Source organism: Rhinolophus sinicus, chromosome 2 (assembly GCF_057876585.1).
Source record: "Rhinolophus sinicus isolate RSI-liver-muscle chromosome 2, RSI-T2T, whole genome shotgun sequence".
NCBI lineage: Eukaryota > Metazoa > Chordata > Mammalia > Chiroptera > Rhinolophidae > Rhinolophus > Rhinolophus sinicus.
Window position 1 is genome coordinate 66,986,635 of NC_142502.1, and position 22,566 is coordinate 67,009,200.

General features: G+C 34.6%; 1 protein-coding gene across 4 annotated transcripts in view; it reads left to right on the top strand.

Moving 5' to 3' along the window:
• IBTK (inhibitor of Bruton tyrosine kinase) overlaps positions 1–22,566 on the top strand; it is a 104,693-nt gene that overhangs the window by 77,637 nt on the left and 4,490 nt on the right. For 2 of the 4 annotated variants that reach the window (XM_019729560.3, XM_019729561.3), the window contains exons 27-29: positions 7,040–7,111; positions 7,514–7,646; positions 8,734–10,040. In XM_019729560.3, coding sequence (XP_019585119.3) covers positions 7,040–7,111; positions 7,514–7,646; positions 8,734–8,865 — 337 coding nt within the window. In that variant the 3' untranslated portion in view covers positions 8,866–10,040. Of the gene's footprint in view, positions 1–7,039; positions 7,112–7,513; positions 7,647–8,733; positions 10,041–22,566 lie in introns of those variants that run through there. The other 2 variants (XR_016020267.1, XM_088795593.1) reach the window with 1 other exon arrangement.

A 22,566-nucleotide genomic window follows, 5' to 3' on the forward strand; every position in this document is an offset into this window, starting at 1 on the left:
CAGACTAGCTTATATATTCTAGAGTTTTTTATCAATTGATTTACTCAGTACGTACTGTTTTTTTAAAAAATCTGTTTTTTACTTGGCAGATATTTTGAGATTAATCAAAGTTGTTAAGTATATCAGTAGTTCATTCCATTTTGTTGCTCAGTAGTATTTCATTGTATGGATATAAAACAATCTGTTTATCTGCATCTGTTGATAGATCTTTGGGTGTTTTTAGTCTTTTCTCTAGCTATTTTTGATAATTGGTTTTTAAAGTCCAGTGTGATTTTAAAAGATGTTTCATATTTTAAATGCATACATGTAATGTCTTAGTGTTAAACTTTGACAGTAAAAATGTTTGTCTGACTACATTTGAGTGCCACTTATACACATATACATGTGTTTTGTATGTATTACATACATAATTATAATCAAAACACATGTTTTAAAATAGTTAGGTTTACATTTCATTAGGTTTGTCTATTCCAGACAGATTTTTTAATTAGAAAAAATTTGGTTATTTGTTATCCTCTGTAATGACCCTACATCTAGTATATTTTAAAAACTGAATATAGTATATAGTCTTTTTTGATATAAGAAAAACAATAGTTTTTGTAAGTTATATGATTAATGATGTCCTAGAGACCATATTTTTAATTAGAAAAGTATGTAACTTCTTTGCTTTCCTACTGGAGACACACAAATCTTGTCTCTATTTGTATTCATTATATCTTCATCTTCCCTTATTGTTTTGCAACAGCGTTATCCTTCTTATCTAAGGCTAATATTTATACCTGTGCTTGTATCTTAACCCGTTTTCACTCCCGAGCCTTAAACTATTAATTATCCCTCTCTTTTCTTGTGGATATTCAACCTTTTCCTTTTAAGTAGATTCTTCCCATCTAATTTTGAGTATGCTCAGGTCTCTTTCATGTGATCTGGGTAAGATAATCCTTCACTCAGCTCCCACACTTTCTGCTAGCAGTTGTCCTATTATTACCAATATCCTATTTCCTTCACAGCCAGATTTCTCAAAAGAGCTGTCAACTCCCACACACTTCATAATCCATTCCGGCTTCTAGTCCCATTACTAGACTGAAACATTTCAGGCTAAGTTTAGCAGTGACCTCCATATTACCAACACCATGGACTTTTTATATGACTCATTGTACTTGAAGGTCAATTACAGGTCATCTTCTCATTTAACTTTATATTATTTCTATGCTATCTATTTCATGAGCTTCTATGTTCAATTATTCCCTATATACTAAAGACTCACATCTGTCATCTGAGCTTCAGACTTAGTTGTCCAACTGCCTTCTTGATATATCCATCCTATTTGAATGTTAGCAACACTTTAAACTTTATGTCCAAAACCAAGCTTAATGTTTACCTCATACCTCTCTCATAAAACCAAAATCAAACAAAAATATAGACAAAACATTAAATAGCCCATTCTTCCTGATTTTTCTTCCTTGATAAATGTCCTTTGCAATTCTTTGACATGTCTGTCTTCCTCACCAATGTCCAGTCAGTCATCAGGACATGCCAGGGTTAAGTTATCTCTTACACATTTCTCAAATCCATATACTAAACTCCACCGCCATCACCCTCATTCAGGCTACTGTGATCTTGTACCTGGGCCACCTGAGTAAGCCTCCTAACTGGTCCTGCCACAGCCTTTTTTCTTTTCTTTTCTTTTCTTTTCTTTTCTTTTCTTTTCTTTTCTTTTCTTTTCTTTTCTTTTCTTTTCTTTTCTTTTCTTTTCTTTTCTTTTCTTTTCTTTTCTTTCTTTTCTTTTCTTTCCTTCCATCCTTCCTTCCTTCCTTCCTTCATATTGAGCCAATGTGTTCTTTTTAAAGTGCAGATTTCACTGCTCTTAGGATTAAAGATAGAATTCTTATATGGCCTTCAAGGACTACCTAGTCTAGCTTCTGATGACCTCTTTGCCCTATCTTTTAATGTGATCTCTGTATTCTAGCCATCTCGGCCTTCTCTTAGTTTCTCGAATGCCATTTACTTCTTCCCACCTACTACACTTTGACAGTTGACTGACTCTTTCAGGTTCTATTCAGCCATATTTTGGAGGAAAGTCTGACTTCCCTTTCTGGGTCAGTTTCCTGTTACATGTCCTTAGTGTACTTCTCCCTCATCATAGTTTTCACAGTTATGCTTATTACTAGTATGATTCTTTGTTTAATATTTTCTACTACAAGTATTTTCATGTCTGTGTATTCAACTCTGTGTTCAATGAGAACAAGGAAGATTGATCTCTTTGCTTATCACCAATGCTTAGAATGTTTCCTATCATGTAGTAGGTACTCAGTGAGGATTTGGTAAATGACAGGATAAATGAATGAAATAAAATTGTAGCTCTGTCTCAAGTAACATCTGTTTCTAATATAGCAAGTTATATGTATAAATTTTAAGGTATGAACATTAAGTTCATTTCTATAATTTTTAATATTTTAAATATTACCATTGTACATTAAATTTTCTTATTTTCTTTGGGTAAATATTTTTGTCATGGAACTCTTAAAATATTAAGGATCTGTGGTTTCATAGTTGATCACTAGGGTGTGCTATTACATCAGGGCTCTTAATTGTGAAAAGTGATGTGTGCTGTTACAGTGCTTTGGAGATTGTAGGTAAAGGAGTGTATGATAGTATCATGCCATCCTTACCTTGGTTTTTGGTAAGTGGAAGTTAATGTTTTAAATAGATGTGTGTTATCATCTGATCACTGAGAAAGAAAATAGCTTGAATTTCGTTTTCTAATACCATAGGAAATATGTAATCATAAGTGAGTTTTTTTTTAAAGGAAGTAATAAAACATAACAGCTGAAGTAAAATATTAATTCACCAAATTATGGGACAACTGACATATGCACAACATTCTGTTGGCCTCTCCTGGATATATAGAAAAGTACAATACACAGACCTACCCTTAAATGTGTTTCAAATCTAGTTGCTAAGTCTAAATATGCACACATGGGAATTAAATAACTGAGCAAGGATGAAGTTACAGTACAATATAACAGTATGAAACAAGTCACAAAACAATATGTGATTAAAGGCCAGATGAGTGGCTCAGAGAAGGGAAAAAATGGCTGGGCTAGTGTTGTAAGGAAAAACTTCATTGAGAAAGACAGGCTTGAGTATTAGTTTATAAACACTTTTGTATTCAATCCCAAGTATTTTTTTATTTTTTTTAATTTTCAATTACAGTTGACATTCAATATTATTTTGTATTATTTTATTTTAAAATGTTTTCTTTCATTTTTCTTTCACGTTTAGATGGCCTATTTATGTTGTTTTTATTTTCAGAATGCTAAATTTAATACAAATTGTCCATTGAGATGTCTGTTTCTATGTTGCAAATGCCTTAAGCTTAATGATAAGATATCAATTTTCTGAAAGAGTAGAATTTTTTTTTCTATTTGTTTAATCATAGCTCTTTTGTACTTACCAGTTTTCCTTCATACTAAGATGAAATTTGGGTAAATTTATAAATAATGAAATTATCTATTGAAATATTACTAGTGGAGAGAATTCTGGGATTATAATTTTATGAAACAGATTTGACTTTCAGTCTAACATTTATAGTAGCCCTCTATGAACCTTTCTGAACCTCAGTTTCATAATATGTGAAATGAGAACAGTAATGCCTGCCTCATAGATTTATTTTAAGGCTTTTATCAGGTAATGTATATGACAGTACTTTATAAATTACAAAATGTTACATAGATACGTTGTTATAATTAAGCTCTGATTGCTTAACTTTGATTTAAGATGGACTATATAAGATACTAGTCCTGATAATTCAATTCTGTTATCCAGTTACATACCATTTTCTTTTCTTTTTTATTAAAGTTTATTGGGGTGACAATGGTTAGTAAAGTTACATAGGTTTCAAGTGTACAATTCTGTAATACATCATGTATATGTCACATTGTGTGCTCACCACCCAGTCAATTCTTCTTCCATTTTCTAAGACGGAGCTTGTAGCTGCTGCTTCTTACTTAACAATTAAATAATAATTGGTTCTACATTGCAAGTGTCAAAACACTTTAGCTGATCTGCAGATACCAGGATGATGTGTGTGTGTGTGTGTGTGTGTGTGTGTGTGTGTGTGTGCGCGCGCGCGCAGAATGATTTTTGAGCACCACTTAAGTCAGTATCTATTTTTGTTCTGCGTTATGCTTTAATGACCTAGAAGGCCTCTAATCTCTAGTCTTAGACTGACTTTAGAACCTTTCAAGGAAGTTTCAAGGAAGTTTGCATTTAGTCTCTGTTTAAGATAATTACCTATTCCATCAGAATGTAGAATTTTTCTATTTATTTTACGGTCATTTTAATCCGGATACCTCATAACAGGTTTATCCCAACAGCTTTCTAATTCATTTCTTTGGCTTCATTTTTCTTAGTCGTCATTTATTTTATCCTGGAGACTTCTCTTATTTGGTCAGGTATCCAGCAGATTTCAAGTCATAGAATTTCCTTAAAACTAAGAACCCTGTAATTATACCTATTTTTATTTCAATTTGTATTTCATTACCTACTTCTGGAAGAAAAAAGTTACCAATAATTCAAAGGAATAAGGACCTTTTTAGGAAAAAACTGCTTTTATTTTATCCCATACTTAAAATCCTTTGGCTTTCTGCTTCAGTTATTTGTTCTGTAATTAACTTTTCACAACAGCTATGTTCTGCTGGACACCGAGATACAAAGATGAATGAAACATAGTCCTATATCTTGAGAGACTAGTCTACTAGTTAAGTCAGACATGTAAACAATAACACAATGGGTGAAGCTCCATAATAGTAATTGAAGTGCTGTAGAAGCAGAGATAAGGTGATATTTGAGCCAGTCCTTAAAGAAAGAGAAGACATTTGTAGTGGAATGTGTTGTAGATCAAGGGGAATGCTAGAAATAAAGGCATCTTTGTGATAACAGAAAACACTCTGCACTGTGAGTGAAAAATGCCTGCATTTGAGTTATGTCTTTGCCACTTACCCAATTTGTGAATCAGATAAATTATATATATATATATATATATATATATATATATATATATATACACACACACACAGATATACATATATATATACATATACATATATATGTATATTTTGTTTTTGTTTTTTTAATTTTTTTTATTGGGGAATATTGAGGAACAGTGTGTATCTCCAGGGCCCATCAGCTCCAAGTTGTTGTCCTTCAATCTAGTTGTGGAGGGCACAGCTCAGCTCCAAGTCCCGTCACCATTTTCAATCTTTAATTGCAGGGGGCGCAGCCCACCATCTCATGGGAAAATTGAACCGGCAACCTTGTTGTTGAGAGTTCACGCTCTAATCAACTGAGCCATCTGGCTCCCCTGTATTATTCTTTAAGTCTTAGTTTCCTAATCAATATAAAGGCAATAATATCTGCTTTCTTCACAGAATATTGTAAAAATTAAATAAGATAATGTATGCAAAAATACTCTCAGTAAATTTGCCCAAACATCAGGTCTAAACATTTTAGCTTTCACTGTTTCAATATAACTTTATTTCCCTTTTAATCTCTTCCAACTCTTAATTCAATTATTCTGGGTACCGAAGAGAAGAGTCTACCTTTACATAAGCCACCAAAATCTTTTATCATTCCTTGTATTTGTACGACCAAAACCCTATCTTAGTGTCACTCTCCTCACTTTTAATGTCATTTCCTCAGTGAAGCCAACAGCGTGTACCCTCTTCCCTATTATGTTAATTTTTCCTGTGTAGCTGTAATACTTTGTACATATTGGTATAGATAAGTTACAGTATTCTCACGTTATTGTATCATTGCTTATTAACATTTTAAAATCTCTCCTACCAGAGTTTTTTGAGGTGGAGGGACTTAATTTTTAATCACCCTGATTTTCAGCACCACAGGGTTGCCATATTTCCAATAATGTGCATAAATGAATCAGAAAGTCAGTATTTTAGGCCCTGTGTGCTCACACTCGGCCTTTCTGTTGTTAAACCTGTCTAGGCCTATGTTTGCTCATTGTTGAAAGAGGGCATTGGATTAATATAGATAATCTCTAGGTACCTCTCTAACTCTAAAATTCCACAATTAGGCCAGTCTCTATAGTACCGTTATTAATTTTTCCCTTTACTGGAATGCTTCCTACTACCCTCATCCTACATCCCTTTTACTGTCTTCTCCATGAGGCCCTCTCAAATGACCAAATCTTCCTGGTTTTTATAGTCCTTATAATCAATCAGTAGACCTCAGTTTGTTAGATAGGGTCTTAAATCTTTTTCTATTGTTTTATTAATCAGTAGACCTCAGTTTGTTAGATAGTGTCTTAAACCTTTTCTATTATATGTCATTGTATGTTGTTTTCTAATCTAGTTTGTGAATTCTTAGAAGATAGAAATCATGTTTTATATTTCTGTTCTATCTATAATCCCTAGTTTGTCAAAGTATTTACTGTATTTTAGTCATTCACAAAATTTGGCTGGTAATTATCTGGTCTCTATATACAATAAGTCTTCATTTAATGTCATCAGTAGGTTCTGCAACTTTAAGTGAGGAGAGCATAATGAAACCAATTTTACCGTAGGCTAATTTATAAAAATAAGTGTTAAGTTCTTATAGCATCAACATTATAATTAAACGATGTTGAATGAAATGATGTTATTTAAGGACCCGCTATATTTTGAAATTTAATGCTAAATTGTCAACTTTAGTCATAAAATATTAATTATGTAAAACACTTTTCACATAGTTGTCTGTATTTCTTAATGTATATTTGATTGCAATAAATGGCTATATGGATATTATTTTAAAAATAGACCATTTCTTGTGAGATCCTCCCCTATGGTATTTTATATACAAGATTTTATAAGTACCTGTAGATTGTTTTTTCTTTGCTTATAATTTTAAAATTAATTATGACTGCATACATTAATTTGTCTCTTGAGTCAGGGGCTTGCAATTCCTTCTCTGTCTTTCTATTAATAAGCAATTTTACTAATGTTAGTAGAGGCTTTATCCTTCAATTTTGGCATTTGTTTTGCAGATGCTCTACTCATGGTACCCCAGGACCAGAAGGCAGCCATATTTCAGATGTACCAATTCTAGACAGTCACAAGTAAGGTTAATTAACTAGCTTTGGGACCTCCAAAGGCAGGCTGTTGCTTAGCACTGAAAGAGAATATTAAAAAATTGGGAATAGTGTGATATTGACTAGAATATGTTATCTGAATACTCTTTGCTCCAGAGTTTGAATTACCTTTCTGTTGTTAAATTGCTTCTGCTCCATCCCACTTTTTGATGCAGCACTGATCTAAATAAAATATTAGTTTTCCTTTTTTCTGTTTCTCACCTCATCATTCTGTAAGTGGAATGCAAAAGCTTCCAGGTACTTTATGTTGAAAGTCAGTAGGGAAAAAATGTAACACTGTTAAAAAAATGTAACACTATATTTCAGATGAGATTTTGTATGCAAAAATTCGAGAAGATAAATGAGAACTCATTGTTCCTATTCTTTCAGTCCCTGGCTCTCTTCTTCATTGACCGCTCCTTCGGTGGTAGCCCCAGTCACTTTTGCATCTATTGTAGAAGAAGAACTACAACAGGAAGCAGCACTTATCAGAAGTCGAGAAAAACCCTTGGCTTTGATTCAGGTAAAAAACATTCCTATATAGGTTTAATTTAGGAAAGAACTTCAGTACATTTTATCCTTAGATCTTAAGAAAATTATGTTTGTTTGCTTTCTATAGGTGCATATACTTATTATATTAAAATGTAAATGCAATGTAAAACTAACCTGAGACATTCATCAATTTACCATGTTTCCCCGAAAATAAGATCGGGTCTTATACCGTATTTCCCCTGTTTCCCCCAAAAATAAGACCAGGTCTTATATTAATTTTTGCTCCAGAAGATACATTAGGGCTCATTTTCAGGGGATGTCTTGTTTTTTCATGTACAACAATCTACAGTTATTCAAATACAGTCATGTGATCTTCTGGAACATCGTCATAACGTACTAAATGCATCCGTCTGGTTGAGTCTTAACTGGGGCTTATTTTCGGGGTAGATCTTATTTTCAAGGAAGCACGGTAACTATGCAGGATAACTAATTTAGAACAAATAAGTTGTGATAAAGGTAATATTTTCAGTACTGGTGATTTTCAGTATTGGTGGACTGTTTTAAAAAAGACTAATAGAAAACTTGGCATTATCTAGCACACTACACCTGCCTCAGAAGTTCAGTAAGAATCATCAAGAGTTCTTAGGTTTTAAGCAACAGACCCCAACTCTAGCTAACTTAAAGAAAAGAACATTTATTTGAGGGATATTGAGATTCCACAGACTTAGCTGAAAGACCAGAGAGCCAGACTTGGAAACAAAGACGCATAGTTGCCCTAGAGAGCTTAGAAGCAAGAGTTAGAAGACTTCTACAGTAACAAAAAATATCTCACAGAATGAAACTGGAATGAATGATCTCCAACAACTATTTTCAGTTTGCTTTTTCTTCTGCTCAAGAATAAATTTCAAGGAAGGGTGGATACCTGATTATTTTAGCTTAGGCCTTAAGCCTTTTCCTTGCCAAGGGGATAGCAGGATACCTAATTTAATTCCACTTTATTGTATCCACAGAAAATGGTAATTCCACAAAAGGAAATTGGGAAGCTAATATAATCTTGCTTAGTTTACAATTAAAAGAGTAAAGCCAGTCTTTTTTTTTTTCCCCTTCCCTCCTTTCAGATTGAGGAGCATGCAATACAAGATTTATTGGTTTTCTATGAGGCATTTGGCAACCCTGATGAGTTTGTCATTGTTGAAAGGACACCACAGGGACCACTGGCAGTACCTATGTGGAATAAGCATGGATGCTAGTTTGCTGTGCAATGGAGATGAATTTTTCATAAATCGTGATTGTTACAAAGAAAAGCCGTGGAAAAGAATTGTTACAAATTTGATAACAGATCATTCTTAATAGAATAAGAAATCTCATTTGTTTACAGCAATTTAAGCATATAATATTTGTATGAGTAAAAAGAAATTCCTTAGAATCATGATTTTAGTAATCTTATGTGAAGATGTGAGAGGAAAAAGTAGGTTATGTTTAAATAGAATCATTTCTTCTGAATAATCTTAAAAGGAAAACATGAGTGATTGAAGTGTAAAATTTGAGTGATGCATTACAAATAACTTCCCATTTGAGAATTTGGGATAAATAATTTAGAAACTTTTTTGCCAAATGTCTGTTACTGCTCTTTTTTAATGTGACATTGATGAGCTTAAAGTAGGAGTATTAGCCGTTGTTTCTCACTCGTTACTGGCCAAAATTGTGTGTTTACTACAGTAGTTATGTTTCCATTGTGTTTTCTTTTTTTTTTTTTTTAAATCAGGCTATAAATGTTGTAGTCTATTTAAAGCTTGGATTGCTCAAATGCCATATATTGCAATTTGGATACCACATCCTCCATTCTGCATTAAACTGTGGAATATAATAGAAAGGAAATATGAACACTTCTGAACAGCTTAGTCCAAGATAATAGTTCTTTTATAAGATTTGGAGACATTGTGGGTTGTTTCTTGGTGGGGAGTGAAGATCTTATAAAAGCCTAATATGAGAGAATCAATTTCTCAAAGTATTAAAATTTCGTAAGATAAATGCTTAATTATACATTACAAGAATTAAATAGTTTGGAAGAAGATTGGTTTATATTACTTTTACAATATTATGTAATCAGAAATTCTCTGAGCCTGGGTTATTTGGATAGATATAAACATTGTTTTCTTTACAGTATGCTGTTTGGTTTGTTTTTGAGTGGCTAAATATTTTAAAAAACAAATGTTAAATCTTTGCTCCAATACCTAGACAAATGGGGAGGGTTAATGTTTTAGTTTCTGGGACATAAGCCTAGGGGAACATACAGGAAATTCACTGCTATAATTCAGTTGATGGAAATATAGCTGACACTAACTCAATACTTGAGGTTTAGCTCTACCCAAAAGCAGCAAACTTGTAAGCAAATGTCAATAAAAAATAATTTTGATTACTGCTACTGTGTGTTTGATATCTTGTACTATACTGGCGTCTATTATAGGAGGAAATACTAATTGTTCCTTCTGATAGCATACTATAGTTAGTATGTGTCTTAAGTTGATGAGGTATACATCCCATGACTACTTAAAAAAAAAAAAAAGGCAGTTTTTCTAAAATGCACCTGTGAAAAGTTTTATGTGTTTGAGTAAGTTGAGAAGAAATTAATTTTGTATTTTATTGATGTTGCAGTAAAAAGGCCTGCTGAGGTAATTGATTTATTTAATTTGAAGCTTTGATTCTTACATGTATATTGGCATCTTTCATATTTAAAGATGCTGTGAAGTGATGATTTTCATGGTGTACTTCCTGCCGCCTAGGAAGCACCCTGAAGGGCCTTTGTTGGATGGGATATGAAGGAGGGACAAAAGCTGAGCAAATCTGTGGGGGCTTTAGGCCTTTACAAACCGCAATCAGAACATTTGCATTTTATGGCCTGTTTGGTATAGTGAGGTATTATATAAAACTTCATTTGGAAAAAAGTCCTTTTGCTATTAAAATGAAAGGTAAGCATGCTATAAACTATAATTCATAAGCAAGTCTATGAAGATAGAAACCTGATACATTGCTACTCAAAAGCCCAGGAACATGATGGGTTTCTTTCCCTATTAATAACGTTATTCTGCCAGCAATTATTAATTCATCTTTAATCCCATGACTTCAGGACAGACAATAGAATTGAAGAAAATCTAGAAATGGGCCATTTAAAGGATCAGTGGGATGCAGAGGTTTTTAAGATTAAGCAAACAGGGCCGGCCCGGTGGCTCAGGCGGTTAGAGCTCCGTGCTCCTAACTCCGAAGGCTGCCGGTTCGATTCCCACATGGGCCAGTGGGCTCTCAACCACAAGGTTGCCAGTTCAATTCCTCAAGTCCCGCAAGGGATGGTGGGCTCTGCCCCCTGCAACTAAGATTGAACTCGGCACCTTGAGCTGAGCTGCCTCCCGGATGGCTCAGTTGTTGGTTGGAACGCGGGCTCTCAACCACAAGGTTGCCAGTTCAATTCCTCGAGTCCCGCAAGGGATGGTGGGCAGCGCCCCCTGCAACTAAAATTGAACACGGCACCTTGAGCTGAGCTGCCGCTGAGCTCCCGGATGGCTCAGTTGGTTGGAGCCTGTCCTCTCAACCACAAGGTTGTCGGTTCGACTCCCGCAAGGGATGGTGGGCTGTGCCCCCTGCAACTAGCAACGGCAATTGGACCTGGAGCTGAGCTGCGCCCTCCACAACTAAGACTGAAAGAACAACAACTTGAAGCTGAACATAACCCCCCACAACTAAGATTGAAAGGACAACAATTTGACCATTGTTCCCCAATAAAGTCCTGTTCCCCTTCCCCAATAAAATCTTAAAAAAAAAAAAAAAAAAAAGATTAAGCAAACAATCAGAACTCTTTAGCCTGAAAGGTGACGGTTAGGTGGGGAATTGGGGTAGGAGTGATGGTATCAGAGCAGAGTATGCTTAAAATTTGCAAAACCAAGAAGTCTACCAGTCAGGTAAAGACAAATTTGTTGACAAATTATAAGATTCAGGAATTCTGTGAAAGTTCCGAGGAGGTGGTTTTTAAAATAAATCTAAAGACAATCCTACTTTACATAGGAACAATAATAGAATAGATACAGTCAACTGAGAAAGGTATTGCTAGTTAATATGTGGGTTGGTTCTATAACTCTTTGGAGGCTAGGGGTATATGTGTTTGTTCATGATAACGGGGTTGATAGCTGTTTCATAAAATTTTAGATTTAAAGAAGCCTTATAGATTAATTGCATGTTTACCTTCATTTTATAAATTTGTGTAAGTGACTAAGGAGAATAAAGTCTTCTGTCTTTTGTCTGGTTCCCCTAGGACTACACCAGACTGCCTCTTAGAGATTGTAATTATCCTCAGCAATTTAGCCAAGACTTAAGAAAATATAAAAAAGCACTTAGTAAAAATAAATGTAACCCAGAAGCTTCCAGAATTGGCAGTATAAGAGATGTTTTCAGAAGAAACTACAACAACCTTCCACCAAGGAATGGGGGACAAGTGATCCAAGATATTCATAGCAGTGCTTATGTACTAATACATCTTTTTTTTTTTTTTTTTTAAATAACTGGTTTGCTTTTTTGCTTTTTTTTTTTTTTTTAATCGAACTGGCAACCTTGTGGTTGAGAGCCCACTGGCCCATGTGGGAATTGAACCGGCAGCCTTTGGAGTTAGGAGCATCAAGCTCCAACCACCTGAGCCATCGGGCCAGCCCTGTACTGGTATATCTTTTTGGCTTGAGGTCATGCTCGATTATGTAAGATGCCAAAACAATGTGGTCTTTCCTGTGTACATGACCATCAAACTATTTCTTAGCCCTTTTATATTTCATTTTCTTACATGTCTCTACTTGGCTGCTTGGCTGGCATTTCATTTGTGTCAAAACTGAACTCTTGTCACCCCTCCACTCTCTGATCTTTTTTATTGCCTTATCTCAATCTGTCATTCTCCCAAGTCATTCAGGCTGAACTTCTGAATTCTTCTTTGTCTCTTTCCCCATTTGCCCTTACATTTACAGCAATTCTTCTCCTGCAATGTGTTTTATTTTAACCTTTTCCATTTTAATCTTACTACTACTACGTCTTATGTCCATAATTCTTTTCAGAAGTTCTGAAACTCTTTGGTCTTGGACCCCTTTATACTGATAAAAATTATTGAGGATCCCAAAGAGCTTTTTTTATATGGTTTACATCTATCCATATTTAATGTATTCAAAATTAGGACAAACTTTAAAAAATTCATTTAAAAATTATAAACCATCACATGCTAACATAAATAAGATTTTTAATGAAAATGTAACTATTTTCCAAAACAAAATTAGCAAGAAGAATGGGATTGTTTTGTATTTTTATACATAAAAATAGTACCTCAGTTTTCAGGTTTAGGTCTTTACTGCCTGGTTTAATAGAGGACTCATGTCATATAGCACCTGGAAACTAGAAAAATTAAGTTTGAAAAAAGGCAAATATGTTATGGAATAGTTTTGATCTCACAAGCTCCTGAAAGGTTGAGAATGTGGTTGAAAACCACTACTTTAGTCCCTTAGTTGCTGGTACCCCTTCCTCCATCTCTTCTGTTCAATCCATTAAACTCATTACCTTCCAAACTAGTACCCCCAAAGTTTATGGCTTGTCTTTTCCCTGATCTTGAAACTTAAATTACTCCATCTACACTTTGACTAAGTAAGTTCATGTGTCTTCAGCTTGGACTTCAAGTGATTTTTGTTTTTTCATCTATACATGCAGTGGTAAAGTCAAACCTGACCTTATGTTTTTCCCACATAGGCTTCGAGCTTTGCTCATGCAGATCTCTTACCGAAATTTTTCTTTTTTTTCACGTTATTGAAATTTACGTATCCGTGATTAATGCAATTCAAATTCTATTTTCTCTGTAAACTTTTTCCTGTTTTTTTCTTCTCATAGCTCCTTAAAAATAAAATAAAAACAAATAGCATGTAAAACAAATAACATAATAACATATAAAAATAAGATTGATTACATTCTTATTTTCCCTTTACACTTTATACCTTTTAGGGAGGGTACTTGTTATATTCTGTTATGTTTATTTTTCTATCAGTCTTTATCTTTCACTAAATTACACTTTGAAGGTGTAGACTAGGCATTCGTTTCTTGTGTGTGTGTGTTTAAATCTTTTAAAATCTTGAACCATAACACAGATAAGTGCACAAGACAAAAATACTCAGTTCAGTGTTTTACGAGTAGGTCAAGAAATGGAGCATTAACAACAATGCAGAAAGGTGCTTGATACGATTTACTAATATTTAATTGAGGATTTTGCTATAATTCATGAGGGATATTGGTCTGTGGTTTTCTTTTGTTATCTTTTTCTCACTTTGGAATTAGCATAATAATGACTTCATAAAATGAGTTAAGGAGTATTTCCTTCTGTTTTCTGGAAGTGTTTATAAGAGATTGGTATTGTTTATTGTTTAAATGTTTGATAGAATTAACCAGTGAAGCCATCTGGGGTTTTTCTTTTTTCTTTTTTTTCTTTTTTTTTTAACTCTAACAAAATTTCTTTTTAATTACAGTTGACATACAATATTATATTAGTTTCAGGTGTACAATACAGATTACACACATATAACTTACCAAGTGATCACCCCCAGTAAGTCTAGTACCCATCTGACACCATGCACAGTTATTACAGTATTATTGACTATATTGCTCATTTTCATTCTTGAGTTGGGTAATCTGTTTTTTTGCCCTTTTTTCCTTGGTCTTACCAATTTTGTTGATCTACTCAAAGAACCACTTTTGGGGTTCCATTTGATTTTTTCCCCCCTATTTGTTTAATTGTCACTGGTTTCAACCCTGACCTTTATTATTATGTTTTTTTCCTGCTTTCTTTAGCTTTAATTTGCTGTTCTTTTTCTAAATGTTTAAGCTTAGATTATTGATTTGAGATCTTTCCAAATATAGACACTTAAAGCTATACATTTACCATTAAGGCACTGCTTTAGCCTCATTCCTTATAAACTTATAAAACATAGAAGTTTTATATGTTGTATTATTTTCATTCAATTGAAAATATTTTCTAACTTCTCTTTAATTTCTTCTTTGAATCATGGATCATTTAAAAGTACGTTGTTTAATTTCAAAATATTTGATATTCTCCCCAAATATCCTTTTGTTGTTGATTTCTAATTTAATTTTGTTAAATATGGAGGACTTATTTTGTATTGCTTCAACACTTTTTAAATTATTGAGATATGTTTTATTATCTAACTTATTATGGTCTGTTCTGGAGAATGTTCGATGTGTTCATGAGAAAAATATGAATGAATTGACATCACCTCTTATGAAATACTAGGTTATAGGACTTTGTATGTTTCCTACGTTGAAGGCACAAAATTGTTACCTAAATAGAGGACAAGAATAAATAGATGTTGAAGAACAAAAGGTGTGGACTGATGGCTATATTGTATTTGTACCTTAGATCCATTCTCTACTATGTTTCATGAGGTTGCACTTCAGGATATTGTCAGCCAGTTCATTTTCCCTCTGGCTTCTGGTTACTTTGAGAAAAGGAAAGAGAAAGAAGCTTTTTTTTTTTTTTCTTTTTGCTGTCCCTTCCTGTCTGTAGCATTGTTATGGGCCACACTCCTCATAGGAAGGTCACAGCTTCTACCAGGTAGCTTGCTTTCCATACAGCACTCTCCAGATTCTGGTAAATGTTATTTTCCCTCAACCATTCAGATCTAGCAATGGCAAAGGATCTCCCACTCTTTCTAACCTAGGTTATTGCAGTATCCATTGTAGTTTCCCTAAATCTTGCCCACAATTTTATAAAGAGTCCATTAATAACTTGCCCAAGTTGAGAGTGCTGTTTCCTGCTGGGACTCTGATTCAGAGATGATCTGAGTGATGAGAATATAGAGGTTTTAGCTCAAGAATATTTTATCTAGAAATTTGGCAATGAACAGGTAGATGCATGAGACACAAAAATGGTAATTACATGGAGCGCTTCTTTTGTATTTGAAAAATTGGAGGACTACACCTCAAGGAAACAAAGTGAGAAGAGACTGTATATAGAAAGTGATTGATATGCTGGGAATAGAGGATATAATTGCAGAATAGGGATGAAGATGCCTTCAAGAGTACAAGTAAAATTTGTTGGAAAGGAGAAAAGTGCTATTTATTTCTTCTAAACTTAAAGGAAGAAATTGAGAATAATCATAGGTGAGTGGTTTTCAGTTTGTTCTCCAGATAAGCAACATCAACGTCACTAGGAACTTGTGAGAAATGAAAATTATTGGGCTCTACTGCAATTCTGAATCCAAAAATTGGAAAGTGGAGCCCCACAATCTGTTTTTCTACAAGCCCTCCAGGTGATTTTGATGCATGTTAAAGGTAAAACAAAACAAAACGTACTACTGAGGACATATTTTGAGGTGAAAGAAAAGAGAAGCTATTTTAGGCTTGATAATCTAGACAGAGTTATTTTTCATACCACAGAGAAGGTTGGTAACTGGAAGAGAGTGGAATACATACTTGCTCTGTTAAGTATGTATTAAGGCTCTGTTAAAAGCCTTAATTTTTATTATCAAATCGGGGACTTTTCATTAATTGATAGCAAAAAGGGATGTTTGCAAATTGCTTACTTTTCTTTTTAAATCTTAAATATTTACTAAAGCTTAATATTTTTTAAAAATTTTGTTAGGTGCCCTAAAATCCGCTGGTCCTAATTAGAACTTGGTATTAAAATAAAAGGTTTTTCTATAGATCAACTCTACAGAATTAGCAAAGAAATATTGGCCTTAAAAGACATGTTATATCGGATATAACAGATGGAATTAAAAGATATATACAGAACATTCCATCCAAGAGCAACAGAATACACATTTTTCTCAAATCCACATGGAAAATTCTCCAGGATCAATCACATGTTCAACCACAAAACAAGTCTTAATAAATTTATGAAGATTGAAATCGTATCAAGCAGCTTTTCCAACCACCATGGTATGAAACTAGAAATCAAATACAAGAAGAAAACTGGAAAATTCACAAATATGTGAAGATTAACATGCTACTGAACAACCAATGGATCAAAGAACTCCAGAGAAATAAAAAAATAACTTGAAACAAGTGAAAATGGAAATACAACATACTAAAACTTACAGTCAAAGGAGAATGAATACCAATCCTAAAACTCGTGCAAAAAATAGAAGAGGAGGGAACACTTCTAACTCATTACGAAGCCGGTTATTACCCTGACATCAAAACCAGACTACGCCACAGAAAATAAAATTTCAGACCAATATCTGTGATTATCACAGATGCAAAAATTCTTAACAAAACAGCAAAGTGAATTCAACAATACATTAAAAAGACTATACACCATGGTTAAGTGGGATTTATTTCAGTGATGCAATGATGGTTCAAAATATGCAAATGAGCCAATGTGATACACCACATTAACAAAATGAAGGGTACGAATCATATTTCAATAGATGCAGAAAAAGCTTTAGACAAAATTCAACACCCATTTATGATAAAAACTCAATAAACTGGGTATACAGGGAACGTACCTCAGCATAGTAAAGGCTGTATATGAGAAGCCTACAGCTGGCATACTCAGTGGCATGCGTCTGTTGTAGATCACAATGCTTGGCTTCTCTTTCCTTGTAGTGACTTTTTTGTTTCTGTGCTTCCCCATTTGTTTGGAATGAGCTGGAACTTACTTATCTTGCTTGTTTTAGTGATAATACCTATTTTTTTCCTCCAAACATCTTTTACCAAGAATTATGTAAAGTGATTCTAATTTCACATCATTTTAGTATATGTGCTGCTGAAGCGAGCACTAATTTCACATCACTATCTGTATTTTGGTACTCGTATACAACCCAGTCATTGGTTTATTTGTTTAGTTATTATTTAATGAACACCTACTATATGCAAAACCCCAAGTCAGGCATCAGGCACAGAAAGGAGGACGTGACAGAGACATTAAGAGAAAATGTTTGGTAATACAGTCTCAGGGACAAAAACTTCTATATAATTATCGGCCTTTTTTCTGCCCAGTGCCCCAGGAATGAGACCTTTAAGGACCAGCTTGGTTTCCACCATTTCTGAGAATTGTTCCGTCTCTGTGGGAACCGCCATCATATCTATCTGTCCGCAGGAATATGGGCCACATCCTGTGTAGTCCACTCCCCCTACTGTTTTCCCCTAGTCAGACACAAGACCATGCTAAGAGTTAAGTCAGTGTGGGCTCCCGGTGTGATCTCAGGAGACAATGTTCTGCCCCCTCTGTAATTCTCCCCTGTAACAATATAATTGCATAGCCATGTATTTGTAAATTCTCTCCAGGATGACAGAGAGTACATGATGGTTGAGACAGTGCAGTAACCAGACCACTGATTTTGGAGATTAGATTTGTGTGTGGACACCCCCCTGTAATGCTGTCTCTGATCAGTTGTAAGATCTAGTCCTTCCAACTGCAAAAGAAGTAAGGACATATGTCCTTCACATCTCACAGGATTCTTGTGAGAATTAAATGAGTTGCTGTATGGAAGAGTTTTCTGTAGACTGTAAAGAGCTAATAATAATAATAAAATAGTTTACATTTATTGAGCTTTTATCACATGTCAACATGGTTCTACTCCACATATATTAATTTAGTTAATGCCCACAAAAGTGGGTGAGGTAGGTGTATTATTATCCGGATTTTCCAGATGAGGAAACGCACACACAGGGAGGTTCAGTGACTTGCCTAAGGTCACAGCGCTGTCAAGTGACACAGCCAGTAATTCACCCAAGCTATCCGACTCCAGGAACAGAGTGTTTAACCTCACTGGTAAATACTGCTACACAATTTACAGACTATTCTGTAATATTTGTCATCTTCAATATGGAAAACACACCATGCTAAGTTGTATGAGACATATATACTTGTAGATTAAAAGAAACCTTCCTGCCTTCAAGAAGCCAACAAATTAGTAGAAGAACCAAAACAATCTAGTTTATACTCAAGTCCTTAACGTCACATATGTGTGCTCTCCCAGACCCTACACACCCATTGCTGTGTTAGGTTTTGACGTAAACTCCTTACTGTCAGTAAAACACACATGAGAGTTCTTAGATCAGAGGAAGAGATCTACCCACGTATGAGAGGGCAGAATCAAGCTCCATGGTACAGGAGTTCTCGGGAACAGAAGGCGTGTAGTGAATGTTAGATAGCGAGGACTTAAATCCTCTACCATCGATGGCTACTCTAGGATGTCCTTGGAATTGGAGGCAGAGGTAGGCAGCCCCTTTTCTCAATGTCACATTTTAAAATTGGGTCCATGTCACGGCCTCCCAGTGGTGTCAAGGAACAGGACGAGAGGAGAGGGTGCAGAAGGATTCTCACAAATGTGTTCATATAATTCAGCAAAGCCTCACCCCCACTCCCAAACACTGTTCCAAGCTGTCTTGAGGCCTTTGCTACTCTTTGTGAGGTGGAAGCAAACGCTAACTCGAGGTCTTCAGGGATTCATAAAATTTCATCCCTCATAAAATAATCAAGAGCTCATTTTTTTTAGAATTTATTAGAGCATCAATGCATTTCATTACTTTGTTCTATTTTATTTCTCAACACCCCAACGAGAGTTCTATTCTGGTTGGTCTCCTTCAGTTAACCCACTACTGTACTCCTTCCACAATCCAAACAAATTTTAATGCAAGCCCTAATTTTTATTTATCATTTTATACATATCACCATAAGGGACAGCAACAACAACAAAAATCAATGATCTGCCTTAATTCCATAGACTTTTGAGGGCATACAATGTTAGGAAGTAGTTAGAGGTGGCTATAATGTGATTTGTACAACTCAAGTTTGACAAGGCAGTGTGGGCAAGTCCGTGGGGTTTATTCTTATTCAAAGCATCCAGAAAGGCCAAGTATGAAAATAGATAAATAAAACTTAGAGTCCTTAGCATCCACTTTGATTCTTAGTTTCTTCCTCAAACTGTGTGTGTGGGGGGGTGGAAGACATTACTTAACTTTTGCCTTCTTAACCTGAAGGCTTAAACAAAAAACCTCTTTCACAGAAACAAATTCAGATTTACTCCTCAAGGCAAACAAACTGAAGCTCCCAAATCTTTGGAGACATTAATTATAAAGATCAGGCAGCAAATGGGACAACCCATCCTCAATGATCCAGAGGAATAGGGACTGTCCCAAGAAACGGTTACCAAGTCCTGGAGAGGCTGCATTTATCCCTGAAGGCATTTGGTTTCATCTCAACTTATGGGAATCAGAGAAGCCAACTAGGTGGGTGAGGATTTCCATGCTGTTCAACCAGGGTAGTTCAACCATTTCATTTTAAAAATCTTAGTAAGGTCTTCCTCTGTTCTGATATAGACTCAACTATTTTATACCCAACTCTTATTCTCAAAAAATCCCTAAACTCCAAAAGCACATTTCAGCTTCTGAAGGCTGTCACGTAGATAAGCATTTTTTCTCCTGTCTAAACCCAAATCCTTATTAAAAAAAAAAAAAAAAAAAAAAGGTCATTATCCCTCCCAAGTATTTTTTTGACTTGTGGCAAATATTCTGAACTGACTTTATGTGCTGCAATACACGCTTGCTTTGATTGCCTAATATCAAGAGCAAAAAACAGAATTGATCAAATCTGCTAAGACTTTTCTTGTGGCCAAACTCTAGCTTTATTGGGCCACAGACTACTGATGGGGAAAGATGTTTCAGTCTGGTGTTCAAGAATATTTGACTTGCAAAGAAGGAACCCCTATATACCAAAAGGCAATTGCCCTGACTTTCCAACATTTACCAAAAATGTCAACAGATGAAAATTGACTTTTGCCATTATATAGGTACACCATCAAAAAATTTAGGTCACAAAGCAGTCTACATTTCTTTTCTATCTCTTAATACCTACTTTGAAATCCCTCACACTGTCCCATCTACAGTTGTGTTCTCTACAATCGTGTAAAGAGCTGGCTGCATGTTATTTTGGTGGCGTGTAAGAAAGGATGAATCCTGTCATTGCTAGGAATCTCCTGATATTTCTAAAATTGGATATACAAGAACAGAAAAAAACAAGCCTGTTATTTCACCCTAAAAAATTGACATGATTTAAAATGGCTGATTATGAAGCTAAAAGATTCATCTCTTCATGTTCAATGCTTAGTCAGTCATTTGCTTAATTGCCTTTGATTAACCAAGCTGAATGCACGTGTGTGTGTGTGTGTGTGTTTTCCTTTGTATAGCTTTATTATTGGTACTGACATTCAATTATTAACCCCATGGGTAGGAGAATATCTTTGTGACTACAAACTAGGCAAATAATTGTTTTAAAAATAAACACTAAAAAATAAATGGAATATATTCAAATAAGGGAGAGGTTGATAAAAGGGTACAAACTTTTAGTTATAAAATGGATAAAGTCTGAGGGTCTAATGCACAACATGGTGACTATAGTTAATAAAACTATTATATAATTAAAATTTGCGATGAGAGTACAATTTAAATGTTCTTACCAAAAAAAAGTAAATATGTGAGGTGATGGATGTATTAATTAACTCAATAGGGGCAGTCCTTTCACAATGTATACCAAAAAAAAAAAAAAAAAGGAATTTTTGTTCATCAAAAGGCAAAATAGGACAGTGAATGGGAAAAGTGCATGTGAAAGAAGATACCAATTCAGGAAGAATTTCTACAAATCATTACAAAAAAGACAATCTAATGAAAAAGTGGGTTAAAAACTTGAATAGATAGGGCAAAACCAGAATATCCAAATAGTCCGTTAAATGAAAAGGTGCCCAATATTGATCATCAAGGAAATCCAAGATAAAACTATGATGAGATTACCACTAGATATAAGAATGACTAAAATAACCTAGATGGGAAATAACAAGTGTTGGTGAAAAGGCAGAGACACAGGAATTCACATACACAGTTGGTAGGAAGATTAATTAGTTGGAAAACTGGCAATATCTGTTAAACCTTAACATAAGCATACCTTTCCATCAACATAAATGTGTGCATATGTTCGCCAAAGAAAGTACTATAATATTCCTAGTAATCCTATTGATAATAGCCCCAAACTGGAAACTACTCACATGCCCACCAACAGCAAAATGAATGAACAAGCTGTGGTACATTCATGTAACAAAATACTACACAGCATGAAAATAATCACTCTCTGACCGTGTATAACTGGGTGGATGACCTCACAAACATAATGTTGTGTGAAACAAGCCAGAAACAAAAGAGTGTATGCTGTATGATTCTAGTTACAGAAAGTATAAAAACTGGCGAAAGTAATGTTAGCTGTTAGAAGTGGTTACTCTTGAGAGTCAAGGGGCAGGCTCATGAGAGGGCTTCTCAGTCCTGGTAATGATCTGATTATTTTACCTGGCCACTTACAATAGGTGTTCGTTTTGTAGGTGACATTCATAAGTTGTATATTTACAGTAAGAGTGCTCTTCTGTATTTATACTACTCTTCAAAAAGGTAAATAAAAAGCAAATTGGACATGAATAATTTGCATTTCCATGAAAATACTTACAGTCCACAGAGAATACTGTACATTTTAATAGATGAAGTTTGCATTTCTTTTTTTAATTGACCTCTTTGTAACCCAGAAAGTATATTTTTGAAACATTTTCTTCTACCACAGAAAAAAGTAACACTAAGTACCAAAAATTTACAAACAGTACATATTTTTCTTGAAGAGGTGCAATAATTCATTACACTAAATTAAATAAATAATATAAACTAAAAAGGCTTTTTTGTGCTGATAATTATATGTTGGTGTATTTGATGGTTTATGTTTAGTAAAGCACTTTCCACTTTCACACACAGTTATGTCTTCCCTGAGCCACATGTTATGTAGAGCAAATATTGTTGTTGTTATTCCCACTTTATGGAGAAGGAAAACGAAGCTCAGAGATGCTTGATGTGTCCCTAATCACAAAAACTAGTCACAAGGCTTGGATTCA